The 22,082-nt window shown below is 40.2% G+C and overlaps 1 protein-coding gene across 5 annotated transcripts in view; it reads left to right on the top strand.

Moving 5' to 3' along the window:
- Positions 1-22,082, top strand: part of rptor (regulatory associated protein of MTOR, complex 1) — a 155,051-nt gene that overhangs the window by 5,119 nt on the left and 127,850 nt on the right. For all 5 annotated transcript variants that reach the window (XM_034595933.1, XM_034595924.1, XM_034595949.1 and 2 more), the window contains exons 3-4: positions 13,124-13,226; positions 14,783-14,865. In XM_034595933.1, coding sequence (XP_034451824.1) covers positions 13,124-13,226; positions 14,783-14,865 — 186 coding nt within the window. The remainder of the gene's footprint in view (positions 1-13,123; positions 13,227-14,782; positions 14,866-22,082) is intronic.

The raw sequence follows: 22,082 nt of genomic DNA, 5'->3' as shown, positions 1-22,082 counted from the left end.
AATAGGGAGAATAAGGATGTAGTGAAATGGTGGAATTCTAAGCATTGTAATGCTTGACCTTGTAAAGTATCATAGTACATATAATGCTGTTTTACTACATTATGAGGGCTTATAGCAATCGGAAAGATGCAAAATGCTCATTTGAAAACAGAAAACAAATGTCAGGGCCATTCCAGGCATATTTCAGTCGATCAAATCGGCTAAAATAACTCAGCTTCTAATCAGATCCATTCAAGATTGTTTTGTCCTCTTCACACTGCGGCATTTTCCCGCTGCGTACGCCCGTGAAAATTAGCCTGTGAAAGTGAAATATTAATTAGGCACAGCAGTGACTGACCCTGAGTTCACACACTGAGGTTGGAAGGATGCACAGGTTCACTACGCTCTGACGATAATAATTATTAGAAGAGCTGGATAAAAACTCCCATTTTATTTGGCCCTGCAGGGCATCACTCTCACCAGTTAAAAAGACAAACGTCTGCTCTTACCAATTACTGTGAATTCTGTCAGTAAGTTAATGATATGCCTAAATTAGAGCTGACAGTTATTGGCTTGTATTCCCTCTGTGCGGCTGTCAGTATGCGTCAAAGATACAGTAGTTTGTGAGGGGGGGACCTCCACTCCGTAACACCACTGTAAAACCACAAACGATAATTTACGAGATTAATTTAGACATGATCTTTTTAAAATATGACCTTCCATTTTTTTGAATCAAGAGACGCTCATAAAAAATACGGTATGTGAGATTAACTAGCCGGCAGCTGTGTTATGTCAGTGTGTCAGTTACATTACCATTTAGGTGAAGTAAATTATGTTCAGAAACAGACTCCGTGTGAGTGGATACCTAATATTAAAAGACTTGAATCAGATGGGGACATCACCAATGCTTAAAATACCTAAAATCATTAACGGTCTAACATTGTTAGACAGACAACCTGTCTCTTACCTTGCATGCACAGAAACGTGTCTGTCCCCAGTTATTATTCTTCACAATCCTCTGGAGCTGTAAGCTGTGTGACGTCGGAATTGCTTGACTCAAGCGTAATGCAAACTTAATGCCCACCCCTTAGCCTCTTTAACAAACCCTTGCCGCATGCAAGTGCACAGAACGTCATCGTAAAGAGTGATTTGTTATAGTTGTGTGGCAATAAGGTTGATGGTTAGAGCAAATTCTTGGAGATGACGCACAGGTTTTTCTCCGGGAGGAGGGTTGAATTCATACACCTGAGCCTCAGTTGAGACACTTTAATACAGTGCTGTGTCAATGCTCATTCTTAGTATGCTTTAATCAGTGAAGAAATCAACACAGATTAAGAAATGCACAGAGTTGATATATCTCTCTATAGTGTAACACAAACAACACATGAGACATAACTCATGTGGCACCATAGCTTGTTTCTTTCCTTACATAGGCATAGAATGCAGGGAAAGTATTAGACTCAGTATGAGGCATCTGAAGGTCCAGTAACTGTGACCTGGGTCCTGACATGTATCCTTAAATCATCTTCTATGGGTCAAACATGTCAGTAATGATGAATGTCAGACATATGGCCATGACCAAGAATGTGTGCATAGATTGTCAATGCCAAAATCTCATTAACAAAGGTAATATGGTATCTTCCAGTATGAGCAATGTGTCTGTTTCAATGCTCTCATGAAAAATCCTGCTACTCTGCTAAAGACTTAGAAGACAGCATCCCCTCCAAAGCCAATGAGGTTATGTTTTCACTAGGGTTGGATGTGGAAAGCCGGTGTCAATCAGGCACCGATTCCTACACGGCAGGTACCTGCCAGACTGAATCACAACCCAGATTTCGGTGCCTCATCTCAGTGCCTGAGCTATGTACTAAAATAGCTCTGCTTCAGGCAACATAAACATCACCACACGTGTCTAGTTAACATGGCAATTAACTCGACAACACACTCTACACAAAATGATAACCTATAGTTAGCTAGTAGCTACCTCAAACTCGAGTCAACATGATGACACAATGGCTAAAGCTTGACAGTTGAAAGTGTGGCTGAATTTCATTAGGAAAGGTTTCTGACACCGGGACGTCCAGCAAATAGCGTAATATCCGAGAGTTGTGAACCGACAGCTGGCAGCAAACAACTTGTAGAGTTGGTGGTGGTATGCACCTTGTTGTTTTTGATCCACCAGTAAACCCAGAATAGAATGAAGGGAGAAACATGACAAACTAAATGATACATTTAAAAGCAGATGGATGCACCATGTTTGACTGCTTGTGTATCGGTTCTCGCACTGTGTATTTGCAAAAACCCTAACGATGCCCAACCTTAGTTTTCACCCCTGTTTGTTTGTTGGTTTGTACTTTTGGTTGTTTACCCATTACATTTTTACTTTCTTTAACATTGTGAGCAAGGGTGTTTTTCAACATTTTCACTGTTTCCTCAGAGAATAATCCATGAATCTTGATGAAAAATATCAGTCACATTTAAGGAACAGATATCTATGAAATTTGATGCAGTTTGACTGAATTTAAAGGGACTGCTGGGCTTTGGTGGAGGTTTGTGCTCTTCTGAGTGCCATTCTAGTTTGATTTGCTTTTCCGATTCTCATGGTGGATTGTAAAATTAGAACATGCGTCATGTTTGTGCGGTTACATGAAAATATGAATAAACTTATTAGCTCAAAGTGCCTCACAACATAGAAATTACACACATAAAAATAGACTAAATTAAAATTGAAGTAGCAAAAAGACGAAAATCATAGTTGAACTGCACTGCAAATTGGATACCAGCCAACCCTCATTTATGTACAAGTAAATCAATAGAACTATAATATAATATTTTTATTATAATATAATTATTTTGGAATAAGTGTGGCTGACTGAGGACATGTTTCTTGTTTCTTGCACCTTTCTGGAAAGACACACACACACACACACACACACACACACACACACACACACACGAACGACCCATTTAAAATTGTCCCATCTTCCTCCCTACTTGTTTTCACACATGCGCTGCCTGCTGTGTGTTTTCACTTAGGAGTAATGAAATCAATAAGTCATCAATACCCAAACACATTGTAATAATGTGGAAATGAGACAGGCTGTCTGTGCTGCTTTATCTTCTGCATCATTAGTTGTATTCAATCAATGTACTCCGCTCATTAGGCAGCACATAGACTTTCAGCCACACAAGCTTGAAAAATGTTTGTAAATATCCATGATAGGTATTTGTATACATTTCTTGAATTATGGCGGTGATCTCACCATACTGTGAACATATGGGAAATGCCCTTTGGCCAACAAATGTACATTCAAAGTTCCCACCCTGTTGATGTGTCTTTTAGATAGATGAATACTCGACAAAGCCGTAGATAATGAAGCATCATACAGATTGGACTGTGCACGCGTCACATGCGCATTTTATCTCTTGATCATTTGCTTTTGATATAGATTCTTATACACTTCTGGATCTCCAAGAAGTTTCCTGCATCTTCACAAAGAATGGTTTTATTGAGCTCATTAGTTGCAAGGATACAACTCTGTCTCAGTAAACAGTATCTTTTATTTCCTTTCCTGCATCATTGTAATTAGTGGAAGGATAATGCCGGTGGTTTTTATTGGGAATCGAGATTAATGAGCAGTAGCACTCCTTCTCGTCTCATAAAAATGGATGTAGAGACATCATGGAGAAATCTGTGAGCTTTTCTAGCTGGTAGGAGGTGCTGAATGTGGCTGTACATTGTCCTAACAGACCACCTGTATCGCAGTCTTGTGCTTTTATTTAAGATGATCAGTACAGTCTGTACAATGCCTTAGCAGAGTTATCCTTTAGCTTTTCAAATGCTATTAAATCTATATTTATTTTTCATGAGTAAAGGGAGCAGAAGTGGCTCATAACCTCTGCAGTTGTATTAATCCATGACTGCATTTCTTCCCACCGCGGCGTCTTTTTTAGATTCATAGAGTAAAGTGCAGCGTCACCTTGAGCATAGGGGAGATGTTAAAATGTTTAACGGAGCAACGGTTTTGCTGATTTTCTCTGTATTTAATATATTTAATGCATGTATGTGTGTGACAAAGGGGCAGAGTGTTGCTGGAGAAATGTCCCTACCTGATAATATAAAGATTACTTATGCAGACGGAGGACAAATATTGTATACAGTACAGTATTTCTCAAGAATGTCCTCAGTGCCTGCTTGTGCACTTACTGTACAGGCTATTATCAGTGGGTTCCAAACACATCCAATGGTTCTTCACATGGGAACTTGACAGCAGTTTTCATGTTCTTCTTTTTCTTTTCTCGTACACATGCAAAAACCTAGGCAGCTAAAGTGCACGTCAAAACATTTAAGTGTTAAACTTTCCAAAACAGAATACTTGATAATCGTTCTTTTACAGCAAATGTCCAATGTGTGTAGAGGTGAGAAATTACACAGAGTTTTAACTTTTTTTCCCCCTCATTCAGCTACTCTTGTCACTTTTGGCAGCATAAATGCCTTTGTCAGGAAGGAATTTACCCATTTGTACAATTCATTGTGTTTGTAACAAAGGACATGGAGAAAAGCTCATTCTACAGGAGGAGACTGTGCTTGTTGGCTCTTAGCCCAAATTATGAGCATGGCCATTTTTTTTACATACTAAGGCCTATGTAAAAAGCTGTATTTGGCTCTTTGGCAAGAAATGTTTGCCATGTATTTTTTATTTATTATTTATTATTTTTTCAGATATACCAAAAACACATTTTGTATTTTAAGAGCAAGTCACATACACAACTCTGCTGAAGTGTCCATATCATGACCTGTTGCTACATGACCGTAGGAGATCAATGGTCTCCACCATTTTAATAACCTTTATTTATTGTTGGCCTAACAAATGTAATAAATAGGGGCCATTGATCGTCGCATTGACCAGAGCTGCGGGGCTGTATCGGAGTCTTAAAAGGGCATGGGGGGGAAAAAGCTGGGAAGTCCCCTGGAGTCCTGTGCCGCTATTAATGAGAGGAGGACGGCAACCAATTATGTGCATAGGCCAAAACAGGGAGATGCACGCACACATGCTAACTCGTCACCATGACTTCAGAGGACAATACATTGACTTGCATTCGAATCCTGATTACTCACTTTAACTTAAACTTCCCTCACCCTAACTTTAATACACATCTTCTCCTTTAAATCTTGCTTACTTTTTGTCCTCTTAATGAAGACAAGTCCACATAATGTGTGGACACACACACACACACACACACGTAATTTGAATATTTATCCTCCTTCCCATTTGCTTTTCTGATTCCCTCTTCTGTTCTTTCGGCTCCCCTACTCCTCATTTCTCTCCCTTCGCCTCACAAAGAAAAAGACTTAATGAGGTTATTGGAAATCCATGAGGGTCAGAGCATACCTGTATTAAAATCTCATTTTGTTTAGGCTGTCCTCTCAGGTTAGTACTTATAGTCAAATTAACAGGCTGAAGCCTCCGCTTTGATCAAGAGCTACATTATCTTGTTATGGGTCAAAAGGTGCTCAGGTCACACAGGGAATCCTCACTCATCCCCCCCCCCTTCTCTCCACTCATTTCTTCTTAGCACTGTCTTTAACACATCTGCGATAACAGTCCTGCTGTTTCCATTTGTGTTTTCCTTTGGCTGGAACCAACTATTATTTTCATTGTCCACTGATCTATTCTTTTCTTTACAAGCGATCAAAACAGAGCCGAAGGTGATTTTCTACTTTACAAATCAATAATGGTTAAAAGATTATCAGTTATTACATTTTTTTTTTGTCAATTGCAGCCCTTTAAAAAAAATTCTTTAGTTTCCTACTATCTCCAATTGATGGGTGGATCTTATCCAACTCAATTCAAATGAATGAGATTTAAATCACTTTTACCTAAAATTCCTGTTTTACCCTTTTACTTGGATGAGTTAACAATTTATTCTGCATCATACAAACAGTTAATGTTGTTAAATTGATATGACAGCAGACTTTGTAAAATGTTGTTGAATCCACTGTGCAGATGCAAATATCAATTATTTAAGATGTGTAACTATGATGATTTGCAGGAAGTGACAAATCCAAAGTGCTCAGAAGTTTACAGAAAAATAATAAATATGGTAACAACATGTTAAGCCCAACTCAAGCTTCTGCGTCGAAGCTACGCTGTAGCCTATGAGTGGATGTGTACGCCACATAGAGCCATACTCCGTGCCCTGACCTGCACCGCCCCAAAAATGTAACTATGTGTCAGAGATGCAGACTGTAGGAGCTGTGATTGGTCCACTTGGTAGCATCGCATTTCCAGCAGACTTGCCACCAGTTTTTAATTGAGTTAAAGGAACAAACAAGGATGACGTCTTCCTTTTCTTCATTGCAGTTCTTTAAGAAAAAGTAATTGCTCTTCAACATCTCTCAACTCCAACTCCAACATGATCCGCTTCGTAACACTCAACATTGTTCTGAAGTAAACAGAGACGCCGGACAATTTGTAAATAAGTGGACCAGAAACCGGAAGACACTCCACCAGCATAGAAACTCTACCGCTTCTAGTGTTTCGGCGGTGTTGTTGCAGCGCGACTCACACACACCTACACCCAACATGAATGCTCAGCCCTGTGCATAGGTGCTTACCTACAGTGTAGCTTCGACGCGGAAGCATGAATTGGGCTTTAGATGTGGAATGTGTTGCACACCAATGTGCTTTTAAAACGAGTATAACCTGAATTCAAGAAAAGAAAATCTAATTCCTTGCCTTGGAAATAATTGTTTGCTGGGCTGACAAAATGTCGCAGTAATAAGTTCATGAATTAATTACTCAGTCAACAGAAAATTGGCATGGAGTATAAATTGATACTTTTTAGCCCAAATTGACTACTTTACCGTTTCCAGCCTCTGCAGTGAGCACATTTCCTGGTTTTGTTCATCGTCTTTTATGAACTGAAAACAAAACAAAATATTTGAAGAGGTCACTTTATGAAAATGTTTCTTGCATTTACAGACCAATCCATAAATCTATTAATCAAGAAAATAAATGACTTATAATGCTATGATGAAAATAATTACTTAGTTGCAGGCCTCACACCAAGTGAGATAAGTAGGCCAATTTAGAAACCGAACGTTTGACATAAAAGTGTGTGTGTGAGAGAGATTTGGTTTCTACACTGACCTGCCTATCACATTAAAAAGAGTTTACTCATCACAGTCTTTCTTGTATTTTAATGTATCACATATCTCACATATACTTTAACTGGGGCTTACATAGAAACATTTTTACTTTCAGCTTCTCCACATCTGTAAGAGGACGAGACAGTGCATTCAAGTGCTGGGCACGCTGCCCCTCTGCAGTTTTTAGTCAGAGGCTTAACTGACAGACAGGCACTTTGAGATAAATAAGGACTTTTAAAAAAGTGTGAATCATGAAAAGCTGCTCAGTGGAGACTCGGAATTAAAATATAGAGATGGAAATGCGCATAATAGGTCCCCTTAAATATCTTAACGAGCACTACACTCACAGCTTAACCATTTTAACAGCGTCTAAGGGAGCAACTACGTTATTGCTATAAGCCCTGCAGATACCTACATTGCTGCCCAATAGATATAAAAAATCTCTTTTGATCAATTATTTACAAGCTTGGTTAAATGAACTACCTGTTCTTGTTTTCACTGAGTGTGAGGTAATGTGGAACAAACAAGCGGATAAATCAGTGAGAATAATGTGGACCACACCCGTGAGGCATCATACTCAAATGTCATGTTGCATCGTAATGATGATTGTGAAAAGAAACACTGTGCCTCATTCGTCTTTGTTATTCTTATGAATATCAAGGTCAAATCTGTTGTAAATTACCTGCATTGGACGATGGACAGAAACAAATAATTTCATCAGGGATGCTCGTTTTGGGATGGTTATTATATCATCAACTGGAACCACTTAAGTATAACCATGATTAACTCCAAAGTGATACCATTGTTGCGGTGGCAGTAGTGTCTCCTGTCCTCATTGCACCTTGGGTGATGAGTTTGACTTCTATCTGCTGAAGTACCTGTTTCTGTATCTCTTGTATATTTGTATGCTGGTCCATGTTGAGGTAAAAAAAAATGATATGATAGTTTACCGTCTCTTGAGAGCCAACAGTTTTTCTTGACATTTAACCTGCCGTGGCAGTAACATCTTTTCTCTCTCCCACTGGAATTTGCATTAATAGTGTGCTGTCACTTCTGCTGTTGTATTTTAAAGGCCAAACCTGCCCCGGTTCCTCCCAGTTGAGGCTGTGTCTTTGTAATATGTTTTAGATGTACAGGCCACCTTCCTATTCAAGTGGTCTCAGACTTTTGGACGCTGTCAGTGTCTTTTCCCAGGATAATGGTGTAGATCTTTTGCAGCCCCTGCAGAGTTGACAGGGAACAGGCACATTTGCCTACATATTAGCAGTAAAATCATCTTATTGAGGCTGTTGACCTCCATCTCTTTCATTTTTTAACTGTGCACAATTTCTTTTTATTCAATTGACTTGTCTATTGGGTGAGGAGGGCACATTTCAGAATAAAATGACTTAAAATATGGTGTTCTTATTGGTCAAAGGATCTGCGTACTGACACCTTCCTTTTAATATGTGTGAAGGAAAAAGGCACACATTTCGTAGACAAGATAATGTGAACCACATCGTAGTGCAAACTAAAAGAATATCAGTAAAGAAGTAAAAGTGCTTAATAAGCAGTAAAACCAGCCTCTAGCTCCCAAACAGCTTGAATCTTCATTGACTTTTCTGTCATTTGAGTGAAAGCTGTGTGTCAGGGGACATTGGATCATTCTTGACAGAAAGCCTCCAGTTCTTTGAAGGATAAAGGAAGAGAAGAAATGTGTCCCATGAAACCTGATGGACTTTTAGATCGTGTGGCTGGGGAGACAATCTTAGACTTCTAGCCGCTTTCCGGTGTTCATGAAAACACTTGAGCTATCCTTAGATTTAAAGATACCATTTCTGATCCAAAAGTTGAGAATAGACAAAAATTATATTTAAAGCATCATCCGAAATCTTCTGAAAAAGCTGTTTTTCTTTGTTAATTGGTAATAAAATGTGATATAATCTTCACAAGTCACGAGGATAGACAAACATTGTGTGCTTTTGCTAAAACACAAACATTTATAATTTGTGTCTTTATTGAATACACCCACAAAACATTGTTAGTGCTGGTGGGAAATAAGTGAATCCTTGGATTCAATAACTGTCCGAACCTCCTTTTGGCAGCAATTACCTCAAACAAAGACTTATTTTAGCTGTGGATCTGACCTGCACAACATTCAGGAGGAATGACATCATCAGGTATATTCTGATGATGTCTGCTATGTGACCTCCTCTCTCGTAGTCCGAACTCAGCATTGGTTTAAGGTCTGAGCTCTGATTGGGCCACCCCAAACTGTGGATTTTCTTAGTTTAGACCCCATGTCGGGTGATTGTCCTGCTGCATCACCCATCTTCTGCTGGTGCCCAGCCATCTGACAAATCAACCTTGTGTCTTCAGCCCACAAAACATTTTACCATTAGTGTGTTGGAGATTGAAGCTCCTCTTGGTAAACTTGTGCAGTAAGGTTTTTGTGGAGAGCAGAGGCTTGTCTGGGGCTTGAATGGAGCCATGCATTTGCGTATGATTTACTCATGAAGAATGATGTAAACCTGCTCCAATAATTCATCTAATGTTACTTTGGGTTTCTTTTCTTTAAACCGCATTGAGCCTCCATCTACAACTCCACCTGGTTTCATTGACAGGACTTCATATTTACAAACAAGAAGATGTCATTTAAGCCTGACAGCAATACTAATATGGATAATGGAAATGCATATTGATACCAGGTGTAAATATAATCAGGTTAAAATCATAATTACATAGAATCTGGGAACAAGATGAATTTCAATGTCAGGTGTAATAGAGTGTGATGGTGAGCTTCATAAAAATATGTACTAAACCTCAGTATGACATTGTCACTGTGGGCATATTAGCAAGGCTAAAGATTGCATTTATTTAAAAGCAACACTATCCATAACTGCATTCACATGGTGCATGGAAGGTCCCATTTCCAGAGTTGTGAACTCGTTGTTCCTACTTGTGTCTGGAAGTTGAAAACGTGCGTGGACGCTGTAAAAGGTGGTGATGAAGTCAGCGATTTAGCAACTCCTGTGCCAAAAGTTTCACCCACTTTCCGATTTGTTCACTAGAACTCATGTTTTCGTTAGTTATCCTAGTCGGGAACAAATCTTCGATTATTCCTGACACCACGTGACCACACAATAAGTACAGCTCAACAGAGCCCCTAGACCCTCAGTCGTGTCTGGACCTTTCATGCAAGAGTAAACTGTGTAAATTCCAATATGAATCTGTCAGGACTAAATGGAGTTTTTACCAAGCATGCAGGTGGGAGAAGGTTGAGGGGTGAGGAGGTCAGGTGGACATGATTGAGGTGATATGCTGCAGTGTGACTGCATGTGTGCGGATGCTGTGCAAGTTGAGTCTTGTCCTGCCCAGTCCCACTAGCACACTGACCTTTTCCTCTATCGGTGGGAGAGGATGAGGGCACCTTAATTACCCTCTCAACAACAGCCTTCCTAACGCTGCTCAGCCAGGGGAGGTCACGAAACCCACTGTACTCAAACACAACACATGCTCTATAGGTTTACATTACCCACAGAGAGTTATCCGGCACTACCTGGAAAAGGTCACTTGGCACTATTACATTGACTTACGTGGAAGTGTTGTACGTGTGTAAACTATTGAATGACTTAGCTCTGAACAAATGTGTTCTCATGCAGCTCTCTCTTGCCACTCACACGGACACACGTGGAACGGCAGGGCAGGGAGGGCGAGGAGGAGAATGTGACATCAAGTGAAGGGAAACATAAACCTATTATTCAAGTTGACAGCAGCTCTGCTCATTAATGCATGTGCAATAAAACCGTAGCCAATACGAGTAATTTATCAAAACACCCATTAAACTTTCAGAAGTGATATTTACAGTTTGTCCTGCAGTCTCCCATCCACCAGTGGTCTAATGTGTTTAAGCCATAGCAAATTGTCATTTTATAGCTAGTTGTTATGAGAAAGCTAAAACAAAAATGGGCTGTATGTTAAAAGTGGACATTGATGACTGCAAACTTTTTTTGGACAAGTGGTTTCTCTAAAACACTGGGCGACGCATCCACCTGACCTATGTAAAAACGTCCCTGAACATTGGGACACCATAGCGCTGGTATATAGTGACTAGTGAGTGATTTCAGACACAGCCACTGTCTTTTCTCATCAATGTTGTAAATATTGTTATTTTGTTGATAACTTGCTCTGTTACACGGGACATCTGTTACACTGTCCATCCTCGTAGAGGGATCCCTTCTTTTTGGTAGTTTTTTCCTCACTCTCACTCAGGGTTAGGGGGAGAGGATCTCACACCTTGTTTAGCCCTATGAGGCAACTTGTGATTTTTGAATATGGCTATACAAATATAATCTGAAAAATTGAATGGACAACATATAAGGAACAATTATTTCCCATTGTATTTTAAGTATAAAAAAATATATTATTTTGTATTGTCAATGGTGTAATAATGACTTTGAGATTAAGAAGACAAAGAAGTGTTTCCTCAGCTGCACAACATATGTGCTGTCAGGGGTTGTCTTCTCTGCAGTATTCAAGTGCGAGTTTTATCAAGCAGACCTCAGGCAGCTGATCAGGCAGCTTTTGTTGGCACTTCCTTGATTTCAGTTCATTGTGTCAGTGTCCTCTTTAATTGGAGCTACAAGTTGGGGCGACAGGGCGTCACCGCGGCTGACGTCTGCTCCGCTGCACAACGGAATGTTTCTGAAGTGCTGATGGTGCTGAAGTGCTCACTGCTACTTCTGTGTGTAATTTGCACTGTTGGAGACCTGTGCTGCCTGAACAGGTCGCTCTCTGTGTGTGTGTGTTTGTCAGGATTTTCCACATAACCCATGGATCAATGGTTATTCTATTTCGATGGCCTATGTATTTTTCCCCTCACTTCGGGCCACAGTGGACTTTAGTGTTAGGTCTCATTTCCTGGTGTGACATCAGTCTGTTGTTACGATGCTCCTGTCCCATTTTCATTTGGAAGAAGAAACACCCACACACTATCTACACTGGCTCAAAAAAACAAACATTGTTTTATCAAATGTTTTTTCATTAAGCAGGTGTTTTTACTCTTTCTTGTGTGTCAGGTCTGCTTATGCACTTTTCATAAAGATCATTAAGGTTTTTGATTATTTATTTATTCAATGAGCCTTTGCTTTATCTGCACCTCTCTGTTTTATATTCATACTTTACAGTTTCAGGTTAGAGCCCTTAGTATAATGACAGAACTAGTTATTCTTCTAGCTGTAGAAAACTGAAGCCGTTTTTTAGACATGAACTCCGGAAAAAGTAGGTCTGGTTTTTCTCTAGGATTTTTCTTTCTCATATGAAGAACGCAGCAGGAAATTATCTGGAAGTTATGCCATCCCTAGAGGGGTGGCGTCTGGGTAGAGAATGCAGGAGGCAAGACATAATGTATAAATCCTGCTGCAGAAAGTTTGCAATTTTGCAGCACATCAACACTGGCGTCTGCCCTTATTATCAAAAACTCTTGAATCTCATTGTCTGTCCAGCTTGACATATTTGTCTGCATCAGTTTTGTGTCTGTTGCGTGTTTCAAATCATCATCAACTCGTCTACTCACTCCATGGAAAGTCTGGAGCCTCTCCCTCGGACATTAGGGTACTCACACAGAGCCCCACTGGATCATTTCAGGAGAATATTCTGGGCTCAGTGCATGTCTGACAGCAGCAATATAGTGAGCTCTATTTCTATAGTTGAAGTCCCTGGATCAAGTGGAAAAATGTGGAAGTGAATAAATCTTCTTTCTCAGTAACTATTGTGGAGTTCCCCCCTGGGTGAGACACTTAACTTTTACTGCTTCACTGGATTGTCATTGGCCAGGAGCAGCAGAATGTGGTTTACTAGAAAAACGTCCCTGAAGGGACCTGAACACAAGCATGCTCAGTCCAGTTACTCAGATGAATACAGATTTAATGTGCTTTTGAAAAACTTTAACAATGATGTGAGCACTGATGAGTGATGTGAAGATAATGTTGTGTCCTGTGTCTTCTCTCCCAGATGAAGACGGTCAGTGTAGCGCTGGTGTTGTGTCTCAATGTTGGAGTGGACCCCCCCGATGTGGTCAAGACCTCACCCTGCGCCAGACTGGAGTGCTGGATAGGTGAGTGAGTCTGTAACATGAAAATGAATGAACATGCTCTTACAATGTAACTTTTTTTTCAATGACGCTCTTTTAGAAAATACACATTATCACTGACAGTCAAGCTGATGCCATTTCTGAGTAGTCCGTTTTATCCTGAAAACACCATTTATAACAAACCATGACAGTAAAAGTTTAGCTTTTACTTTGCAGCATTTAGCGACATTCTTAGTCTCTCCCAGAGCTGAATTCATAAGTGCTTTGTCAACAAAAGATGAATTAGTCGAGAGAACCACAACACGTAACACAGAACAAAGACAAAGGAACCACCTCCATTGAATGGAAACCTCAAAACCACTGTTTGCCTCCCCTGAGACTCCTTTACTCTTCGAGGAGTGAGGGAGGCACATTAAAGTGTGAACACAGCTCTTAAAGTTTCTTAACTCTCTGAGTGCCTCCTGACACTGTGAAGACCTGCCGCTTGGTTCTAGAGATGGCGAACTTTCAGAGGTAAAGGCAGGGGTGATGTCCTGAAATACACCAGAGTAGAATATATGGAATCTGATGCATCTATTTGCAAATAGATCGACACACATCAGCTTTTCTTTTGCTATGGTGTGTGTGTGTGTGGTTGTCAGAAAACTTATTTTACACAGTGGCACCAGTACAGGAAATTGTGTAATCCTATAGGGACTTGGGAGAGATCTTGGTGTTTCAATATGCACTTTCACCATAGGTTTCTTGAAAGTCACTATTTTATTATTCATTTTACTTCACATTTCTCCAAAGTCTATAAGTTTGAGAAAAAAATACAGTGTCTCAAGAGTCTAGATAATAATAAATTAAAAAAAGGAATTGTGTATTTTGAAATTTCTTATTATTCCAAGAAAAGTATATATTATTTCTTTAAAATGACACACACACAGAAGTTATTATTTGAACCATCAAACACAATCATTTAGTTGTGATAGTGCGACAAAGCCTCATTCATCACAAGAGCAGTGGATAACTTCTCTGCATAAGCGCATCAGTATCTCCTGCAAACTTGCCAATACATTAGTCTCTGCCTGCTGCGCACAATTTGATCTGTCCTCAATCTATATTTTGCTATTCTTCTTGCCATATTGATGCACTCTCATCAATATTTCAACCTGAGGCTGCTGATATTTTTCCAAACACTGCTTTTGATTTGATAAGAAATTTTCCTTTGATGCTGAAAGGACGAACTTGCCTTTGTCATCATAGTTCTGTTGTATCTTTTTCATGAATATTAAACAACATTTGCTGTTTTGTTACATTGGTTTTGGTAAAACTGTCAGCTAAAAATCTGACACTTTACAATCATGGCTGCTTTATCACCTTCGATTGAATGAGTATAGTTTTACTGTGCCGTGTGTGTGTGTGTGTGTGTGTGTGTGTGTGTGTGTGTGTGTGTGTGTGTGTGTGTGTGTGTGTGTGTGTGTGTGTGTGTGTGTGTGTGTGTGTGTGTGTGTGTGTGTGTGTGTGTGTGTGTGTGTGTGTGTGTGTGTGTGTGTACGCGTACGCAGTGTATTTTACTCTCTGTGTTTGCTTGCCAGATCCTCTGTCGATGAGTCCACAGAAAGCTCTGGAGACCATCGGAGCCAACCTGCAGAAGCAATATGAAAACTGGCAACCCAGGGTAAGTGGGTTCACATGAACCAGCCCCACTCTTTCTCTTAAATGTTCTTGTAATGACACAAACACACACACACACACTCTCACAGCTATTGCACATTACAGTACATACACACTCGGATGAAATGCATCAAATAAAACAATGAAGAATCATCCGCCCTCCAAGATCTGACTTTGGTCATATCATATCATCAGTGATTGATTTAGCATCCAATAACCCATATGGTACGTTCACAGCTAACGGGAAACTATTATGATGCGTTCCCACAGAATGCGTCACAAATTTTATTCTGGTTAATAAAAACAACCTTCTTTCAGATTTTTGCCAAATCTGTGAATGAAACGGGTAGTGGTGGTAGTTTTTGTGTGAGAAGAGGCTTTCTGGAGAATGTATTTTTCTCCAGGTATTACTTAGTGGACATTTTAAATGTATTATTTTACCCTCATCAATCTATAAGGTTGTCGCTACGGATGTTGAGCAGTTCTTCCACTTACCAGAATGTCAGTGGTTTGATTCCTTGCTCCAGCGAATGAATATGTGGGTGAATGGTCGATGAACGGTCGATGAAACCAGAGCAGCGCTGTAGAAAATACAGTCCACCCATTTACATTTTCTCATTGGCATGTACAAAAGTGATCAACGTGGTTCTAGTCTGGATGAAACCTGAATGAAACTGTGACATCTTGCACTTATCTGCTTTTAGTGTGTGAATTCAAAAAAACTAAACTCCTGCAGTTGTCATTGTAACTCTATGGCCCATAATTCAGCCCGTTTCCTCTCAGTGATCATTTGATGGTTGAATGGTTTTATTTTTAATATCTCTTTGTATCATCACTTATACTCTTCTGTGTTCAACGTTCCAACAAACACCCACCTGCTCTTGACAGTGATTCTTATTTCTTTTTCTTTAAACAGATGCATCACGTGGTCTTGTAAATTCCGCTGTTATAAGTGTATGTGTGTGTGTTCATGGATTCATATCATTGCTAGCAGCTGCACTTCCTCTTGGCTCCCAGCTGTAAGCGAGGTCGGTATTTTCTCAGAGGCTCCTCAGTCGAGCTCTCCCTTGGCCTCCGAGCATCGCAGCCTCTGTGCTGGAGCAGATGGTAGAGGCAGCTTTTCCATCACTCCTAAACACAGATGAAGCGAGATAAGTGAAGGTTAAGAAAACAAAATGGATGTTAGGGTGTGAGGACAAGCGGAGATGGAGATATGCACTGGAGTAGATGAAAGATGCTCAAGAAAAGACTGATTTGTGATCAGTAACCTGCTTTCACAATGTTTGGACAGAGAGAGCAGGAAATGGTAAGGAGAGAACTGTGCTTAGGCAACAGGAAATCTGATCCATGCGACTGACTGTACCCAGTCTTAGTAGACAGTGTTTACAAAACGTGACGGGATTTTCTGTCATTTAACCATTCATTCATGTTTTCAGTGAGGTGTGGTTCTCCATTGGCAACAGCTCAAATTGTCAAAGGTCTAGTTTGATGATTTAGTTTGTCTGAGGAAGATGTTGAAGCTGCTGATCAGTTTCTCATTTCATGATCAGTTGAGTTTGTAGATGACTGACTAAATAAAAAACATTAAGTCATTACATTTTCTCTAGGCCCCCTCTCTTCTCCAAAAAGTTTAATTTCAGATAATTGTAGTAAACAACATATTCTGGGAAAAACTGTATTGTAAGGTGGGTCTTTAGGACAGTGACAGCTGTAACTGAGATCAGAGGTGTTGAATGAAGCGGTTTCATGCTCTTTATGTGCTGCTGACATTTCTGCATTTGATGTAAATTTGAAGAAAGATTACATCTTGTGATTACCATGTGGATGGTAAATAAGCACTAAAAAGTCTTATTTCAACTATATTTTATTTGAAAGTCTGCACCAGATGACAACAGTGTATGATGCTGCATACATTTGTACACTCCTTTATATATTTCTCTCTGTGCCTCTTGCTATGTCAGACATGTATCCTGTGAAAGAAATAAGCAGACACTTGAAATTTGATGGGAATGGTTGAGCAGAGCTGCATTTGCAGATCTTGGATTTGAACTGCATTTCAAACCACCTGCGAATATGATTTAGACGACTCAATTTGATCAGGCCTTTTTTCTTGTGAGACTTTGTAACAAAAGGTCTGTTTATTGGATGTGTGAAAGAAATCAGACCTCAGGTGTCTGCTGAGAGCAATAGGGATATGGGATGTTTTGGGCCAGGTGGAGTGGAGGAGCTGAAAGACTAAGAAAAAGGTAAAATAGAGACCGTAGCTGCTGAGCCTTGTTAGTCGGAGCTTTGGCATCCTACATGTCCACCAAAAACCTTATATCTTGAGTAGGTAAAATTAAAAATAACATTGTGTGGCTGTTTTGTAAGATGCCACAGAAGTGACACACAAGAGGGGGTGAAGGAAGAGACATCCTAAGAGAGAGCAGTTGAAGGAATGTGGGCTTGAGCTCTGCTGACCTCTGAGGTCAGGTGGTAGGAGTGCAGGAGGAGGAGTGGGAGGCTGAGAAAGCTGTGCCTTTTTTCTTTCTTTTTTTTCTTTCTCCAGCTCTGCGGCACCACCACAGAGCAGCGTTCGCCAACACACCTTATATAAACGGTTGATAAAGCAGTCAATTACACCGCAGCTATTTACCTGCTCTTTCACCGTGACGAGAAACCTGGTAGTAAGGTAATTTCGGATGAAGCCAGTTGGTAAATATTAGACCAAATAGCAGATCTGAAACCCGTTCAGTCACTTATCCCACTGGTGTTGGTGTGTACGAGCTGTGTTCATAGCAGTGGAGCTGCTCAGAGAGTTTAGCTGTGCCAGCCTGCCGTCACAAATTCCCTTCTCTGTTTGCTGCTGTACTCTAACATTAACACTCATGGCCAGAAAATACAGAGAGAAAGGCAAACACTGTCTTGGCTGCTGCCCACTCGCTTTCTCTCCCAACACTCCCTCTCACTCTTTTTTAAGAGTTTTTTTGTATTTCTTTCTCTGACCTTTCTTCATCATCTTTTTCCACGCCACATCAAAGTTATATATTTTCTTCTGTCCTTGCCTCCTTTACATCTGCGTATTTTCACCAGTCTTCTTTGTCTGTGTTTGTTTTTACAATCGAGTAAAGAAAAGATCTGATACCTCTCTGCCTCTAGGAGCTTGGAGCTGAGATCTAATGCAGCACAGGCAGATTACATCACATTCTTTATCCTACTGTTCTTCTGCAACTGATTTTTTCAGTCAATCAGGACTGATTTGCTCCATAATAGTTCATTTTAGTGGTTCACTGTCTACTGGAAGGAATGCTCGTAGTGGATTGTGATGCAACAGCAAATACAAAAGATAACATTTTATCATCATTCCAGTTTAACCATTTCAAGCAACATTGTCCGTTTGTTTGGTGGTTGGATGGTTCATTATTCTGTCTTTTTGATTATCAGCAAGATTATGCAAAAATGAATTTATTCATAAAACATGGTTGAAGGATGTTTACGTGGTATTGTTTTTTTGGTACATTTTCGCCAACCATCCCCCAAAAGTCAGTCATATTAGTGGACTTATACCTACTGATGTGTGCAATTTCTTGTTGCTCTCTACTGTTCGTCTACATTTTTGTTTGTCTGTCTTGTCAGCAGGACTCAAAACCTACCTTACGAATTTCCATGAAAGCTTGTGGAAGCCCATTAAATTCTGGAAGGGATCTGATAAATGGGCAGATCCAAAACATTTTTCATCTTCTTTAACATGGCGAAATAGCCACGCGTTAGCCTCGGTAGAGGTATGGCTGCCCCAAGTTCTCACTGATCCACTGTGTAAACGAGGGAGGGCCGACACCCTTTAGTGTAATGAGTGTAGCTGCTCCTGGCATGCATGCTGTTATCAGCGATGAACTGAGCTGTTGCCACATCAACCAATATCTGAAGGATTTTGATTCAAAGCAACTTCATTGACCTTTTTAACAAACATGGTCAAGGCTGCTGAAAAACCTTTGGGAGTTGTCTTTATTACTTTGGGACTGAACCTTCACAGCGGTGCAGGAAATTGTTATCATTGTCATTATGGCTAAATCTATCGACACAGTTTCCCAACATCCAAATCATGAAAGCACAACAAATATGAAAAAGGAATGGTAAAAACTGTCTGGAGACTCAGTTGGTGTCTTAAAATTAATATGTCGACTACTTTAGTTAAAGTTTTTAAATCCCCTCTGTGCTTTCTTGCCTTCTGTATGTATAACTCCCCCACACAGATTCTGTTTTTTGTTACGTGTATGATTCCTAACCTGCAGAATTAGCATAGCCTGCTAGCAGCAGTCACTGATAAAGAAGTTAAGGGAAGGAGACACCTGACGACTGTCAGTAGAGCTGATGTGATTGCTGTCAGCTGTGGGCACACACCCTGCTTATGTCCTCATATTCTGACACTTAAATGTGATGCTGCCTCATAATAGTGCAACTTCTCAGACTCAGGTTTAATAACTTTAGGCATGTTTTTCTCCCAAACCATGAACCTGGTTGGTTATGTTTTTTTTATTTTGGACTTTCAGTCCTCATGGTACTTTAACCTGAATGGGTCAGGATTTGTTTCGTAGTTTGGGTGTCATTTAGCCTCATAAAAAAGCTGCCAGATGTATCCAGTGTTTCATTTGTGAACTGATATAAGGCATCACATTCCTTTTGAATAATTAGTAAAGTTGTGCATGTGGTTTAATTTGTGTGTGCCAGATGACTGTAGCTGCAAATGGTAAATCATAATTTGTGACACAGTGGTCAGCAGGTTGGGAACTAGACCCTTGTGTTGGCGATAATGGCAGCGTTATTATAGTTTTCCTGCCCTGACCCCACTCACAAACTCTCAGCACTCTAATTGTTCTTTTGTACAGCAGATGGTATTGTACATTCCACACCATCGTTCTTTTGTTTGTCAGACATTGTTGTTGTTTAACTTCATCCTTGTTCTGCAGTGTTTTTATTGAGTGCGTCTGTATTGTGTTGTATTTGAGTCCAGACTATATTCAACCGTGGACTGCCTTTGTTTCATGCAGAGGCATCACGAAGCTATGTTAGTGAGATACCTTCCTTCACTTTCAATTTCTCTTTGAGTTTTCCAGCTCAACATGTCTCCTGTGCTCTGCTATTCTCTTTCATGCCTCACTTGTTCTCTTTCATTTTCTTTCTGCATGTCACTCCTTTTCTCTTTCTCTCCCTCTCCTCCGTTACAAGTTTTGAAGTCTAGTTTAAAATTCTACCACCTTGCCTACTAGATGTTTGGTAGTTACTGAGGTGAAATGCACCCTACATGTGGTAGTCTTGTCCTATGGCCAGTGCAGCATGGCTTACATCGCTGAACATGTACACCAGATTTACTGGTCTCTGTCCAATATCATCGTCTTTTCTCTTTAGGTCTGTTTTTTTATCCGTCTGTGTGCTGTCATCCCTCTCTCCCTGGATCTCCCTCTACTGCTTGCTTGCACTCTGTAACCCCCTTGCTGTTCACTCTACGAACTTTCTTTGCATAATTTATCAATGAGCTGCAGCTAAAACTCTCTGCTTTTCATTTGTTTTGAGTTTTTTTTTCTCTTATCACCCTGGAACAGCCAAACAGCAGAGAAATAATTCCTAACGTGAAATGATCAATGAATACATGATTGCAGCACCCATTGTCAGAACCATAATACCAACAATTGGGCAATTAGGAACGGCTGCCAATTTAAATATGGTTCTCGGCAGCTATTCCTGCGACAGTCACTGTGCCCATCTAAAAATGAACCCATTTTCCACCTAACAGACAGAACTGACAGCATTAGACTAGATGCCCCAACCATCTCAACTGTCCCCTTTTGGCATGGAGGAGCAGTGGTTCTAATACGGATGAACTCCTCATCCTTTTTCTAAAGCTGAGCCCAGCCACCGGACTTAAAAACTAATTTCGACAGCTTGTATTTGCGAAGTCAACACGTCTACAGTAGAAATGTTATATAGAGAATGTATGAGCCTTAAGTGTTATGAATGTATTGTCTGAACAGTGCAATCAGTCAGTTTTCGACGACATTGATTTGCCAGTGGGCCAGTGACAGTGTGAAACTAGGGAGGGATAAGGATGATTCTTCTTTGCAAGAAATTTGCTTTTTCACATGCTTTGTTAATATAAACCATGACTCAAACATCCTGTATATCAGGGGAACTTCCACCATGTGAGTTGAGGTAACCCCCTGTCAAGTAGAGTTTGTAAAGCTGCCCTTGTGACTCGTTGACAACAAGTTAAGTTGAGTGCTAAAAGGAACATACCTTGGTGTATGATAGTACATCAGATGGCAAAAAAATCACTGGAGGATGATAAAACAACCAAATCATGCGATAACAGTGTTGGTTCTTGTGAAGCTGCTGTGTGGCCGGCAGAAGGGCAATGTGCTTTGGTCACATTCATTGTGTTAGTGTGTGCCGATTAAGCATAAAGCTAAGTGTAGGAATGACATGCACTGTCACGAAACTAACCCAAATTCAAAAAAGGTATTGGAAAATATGGATCACTTCTAACATTCTTATTTCTGTTGTAAATCTTGGACAAGAAAAGAAAAAAATATTTTAATTTCCTGCCTATGCTGGTTATAAGGCATCAGTATTTCCTGTCCACGTGTCCAACTCAGTAACCAGCACCACTACATGATTCCCTTTGAGGACCCCTCACAGCTGCCAAATCATTGAAATCCCATTTGAGTTCACTGAAAACCAGTGTGTGCCGGAACCTGCAGAGTGAATAACGCGATGCGGAAACCATCTTAATGATCTGCCCTCGCCTCTCCTCATGCACCAGTCCAATAGGAGCCACAGAGAAAACCATTAGCCCACTGTAAGACATAAAGACATTCCACCAATACATCTATAAACAATGTACTTATGAGGAAGGCTACAGTTCTCTAGTGGGACAGGAAGAGTGGGGGGGAGGGGTTAGTGATCAGTCCTCTCACTGATGCAGATCACCTTGTTAACATCTCAGTTAACGACAGTTTGAAAACCTCCATCTTGTGTTGATGATTGGATGGAGATTAACTCCAAATTACTGTATGGATAGGTGTTGTATAATGGCTAGTATTTATCATCAATTGTAGTAATGCATTGCTAAAGTAAGAGAAACATGGCTGCTCCCTAAAAGTGAAGCCAAAGTGTCTCAATTGCCTCCCTCTCTCTGTTAGTGGATGGGAAATGGGCCAAGTAAAAAGTCCAAATACATGGCAAATT

The sequence above is a fragment of the Hippoglossus hippoglossus genome, chromosome 1 (assembly GCF_009819705.1).
Source record: "Hippoglossus hippoglossus isolate fHipHip1 chromosome 1, fHipHip1.pri, whole genome shotgun sequence".
Taxonomy (NCBI): domain Eukaryota; kingdom Metazoa; phylum Chordata; class Actinopteri; order Pleuronectiformes; family Pleuronectidae; genus Hippoglossus; species Hippoglossus hippoglossus.
Note: the sequence above shows the minus strand (reverse complement) of the source record. Positions and strands in the feature narration are given on the sequence as shown.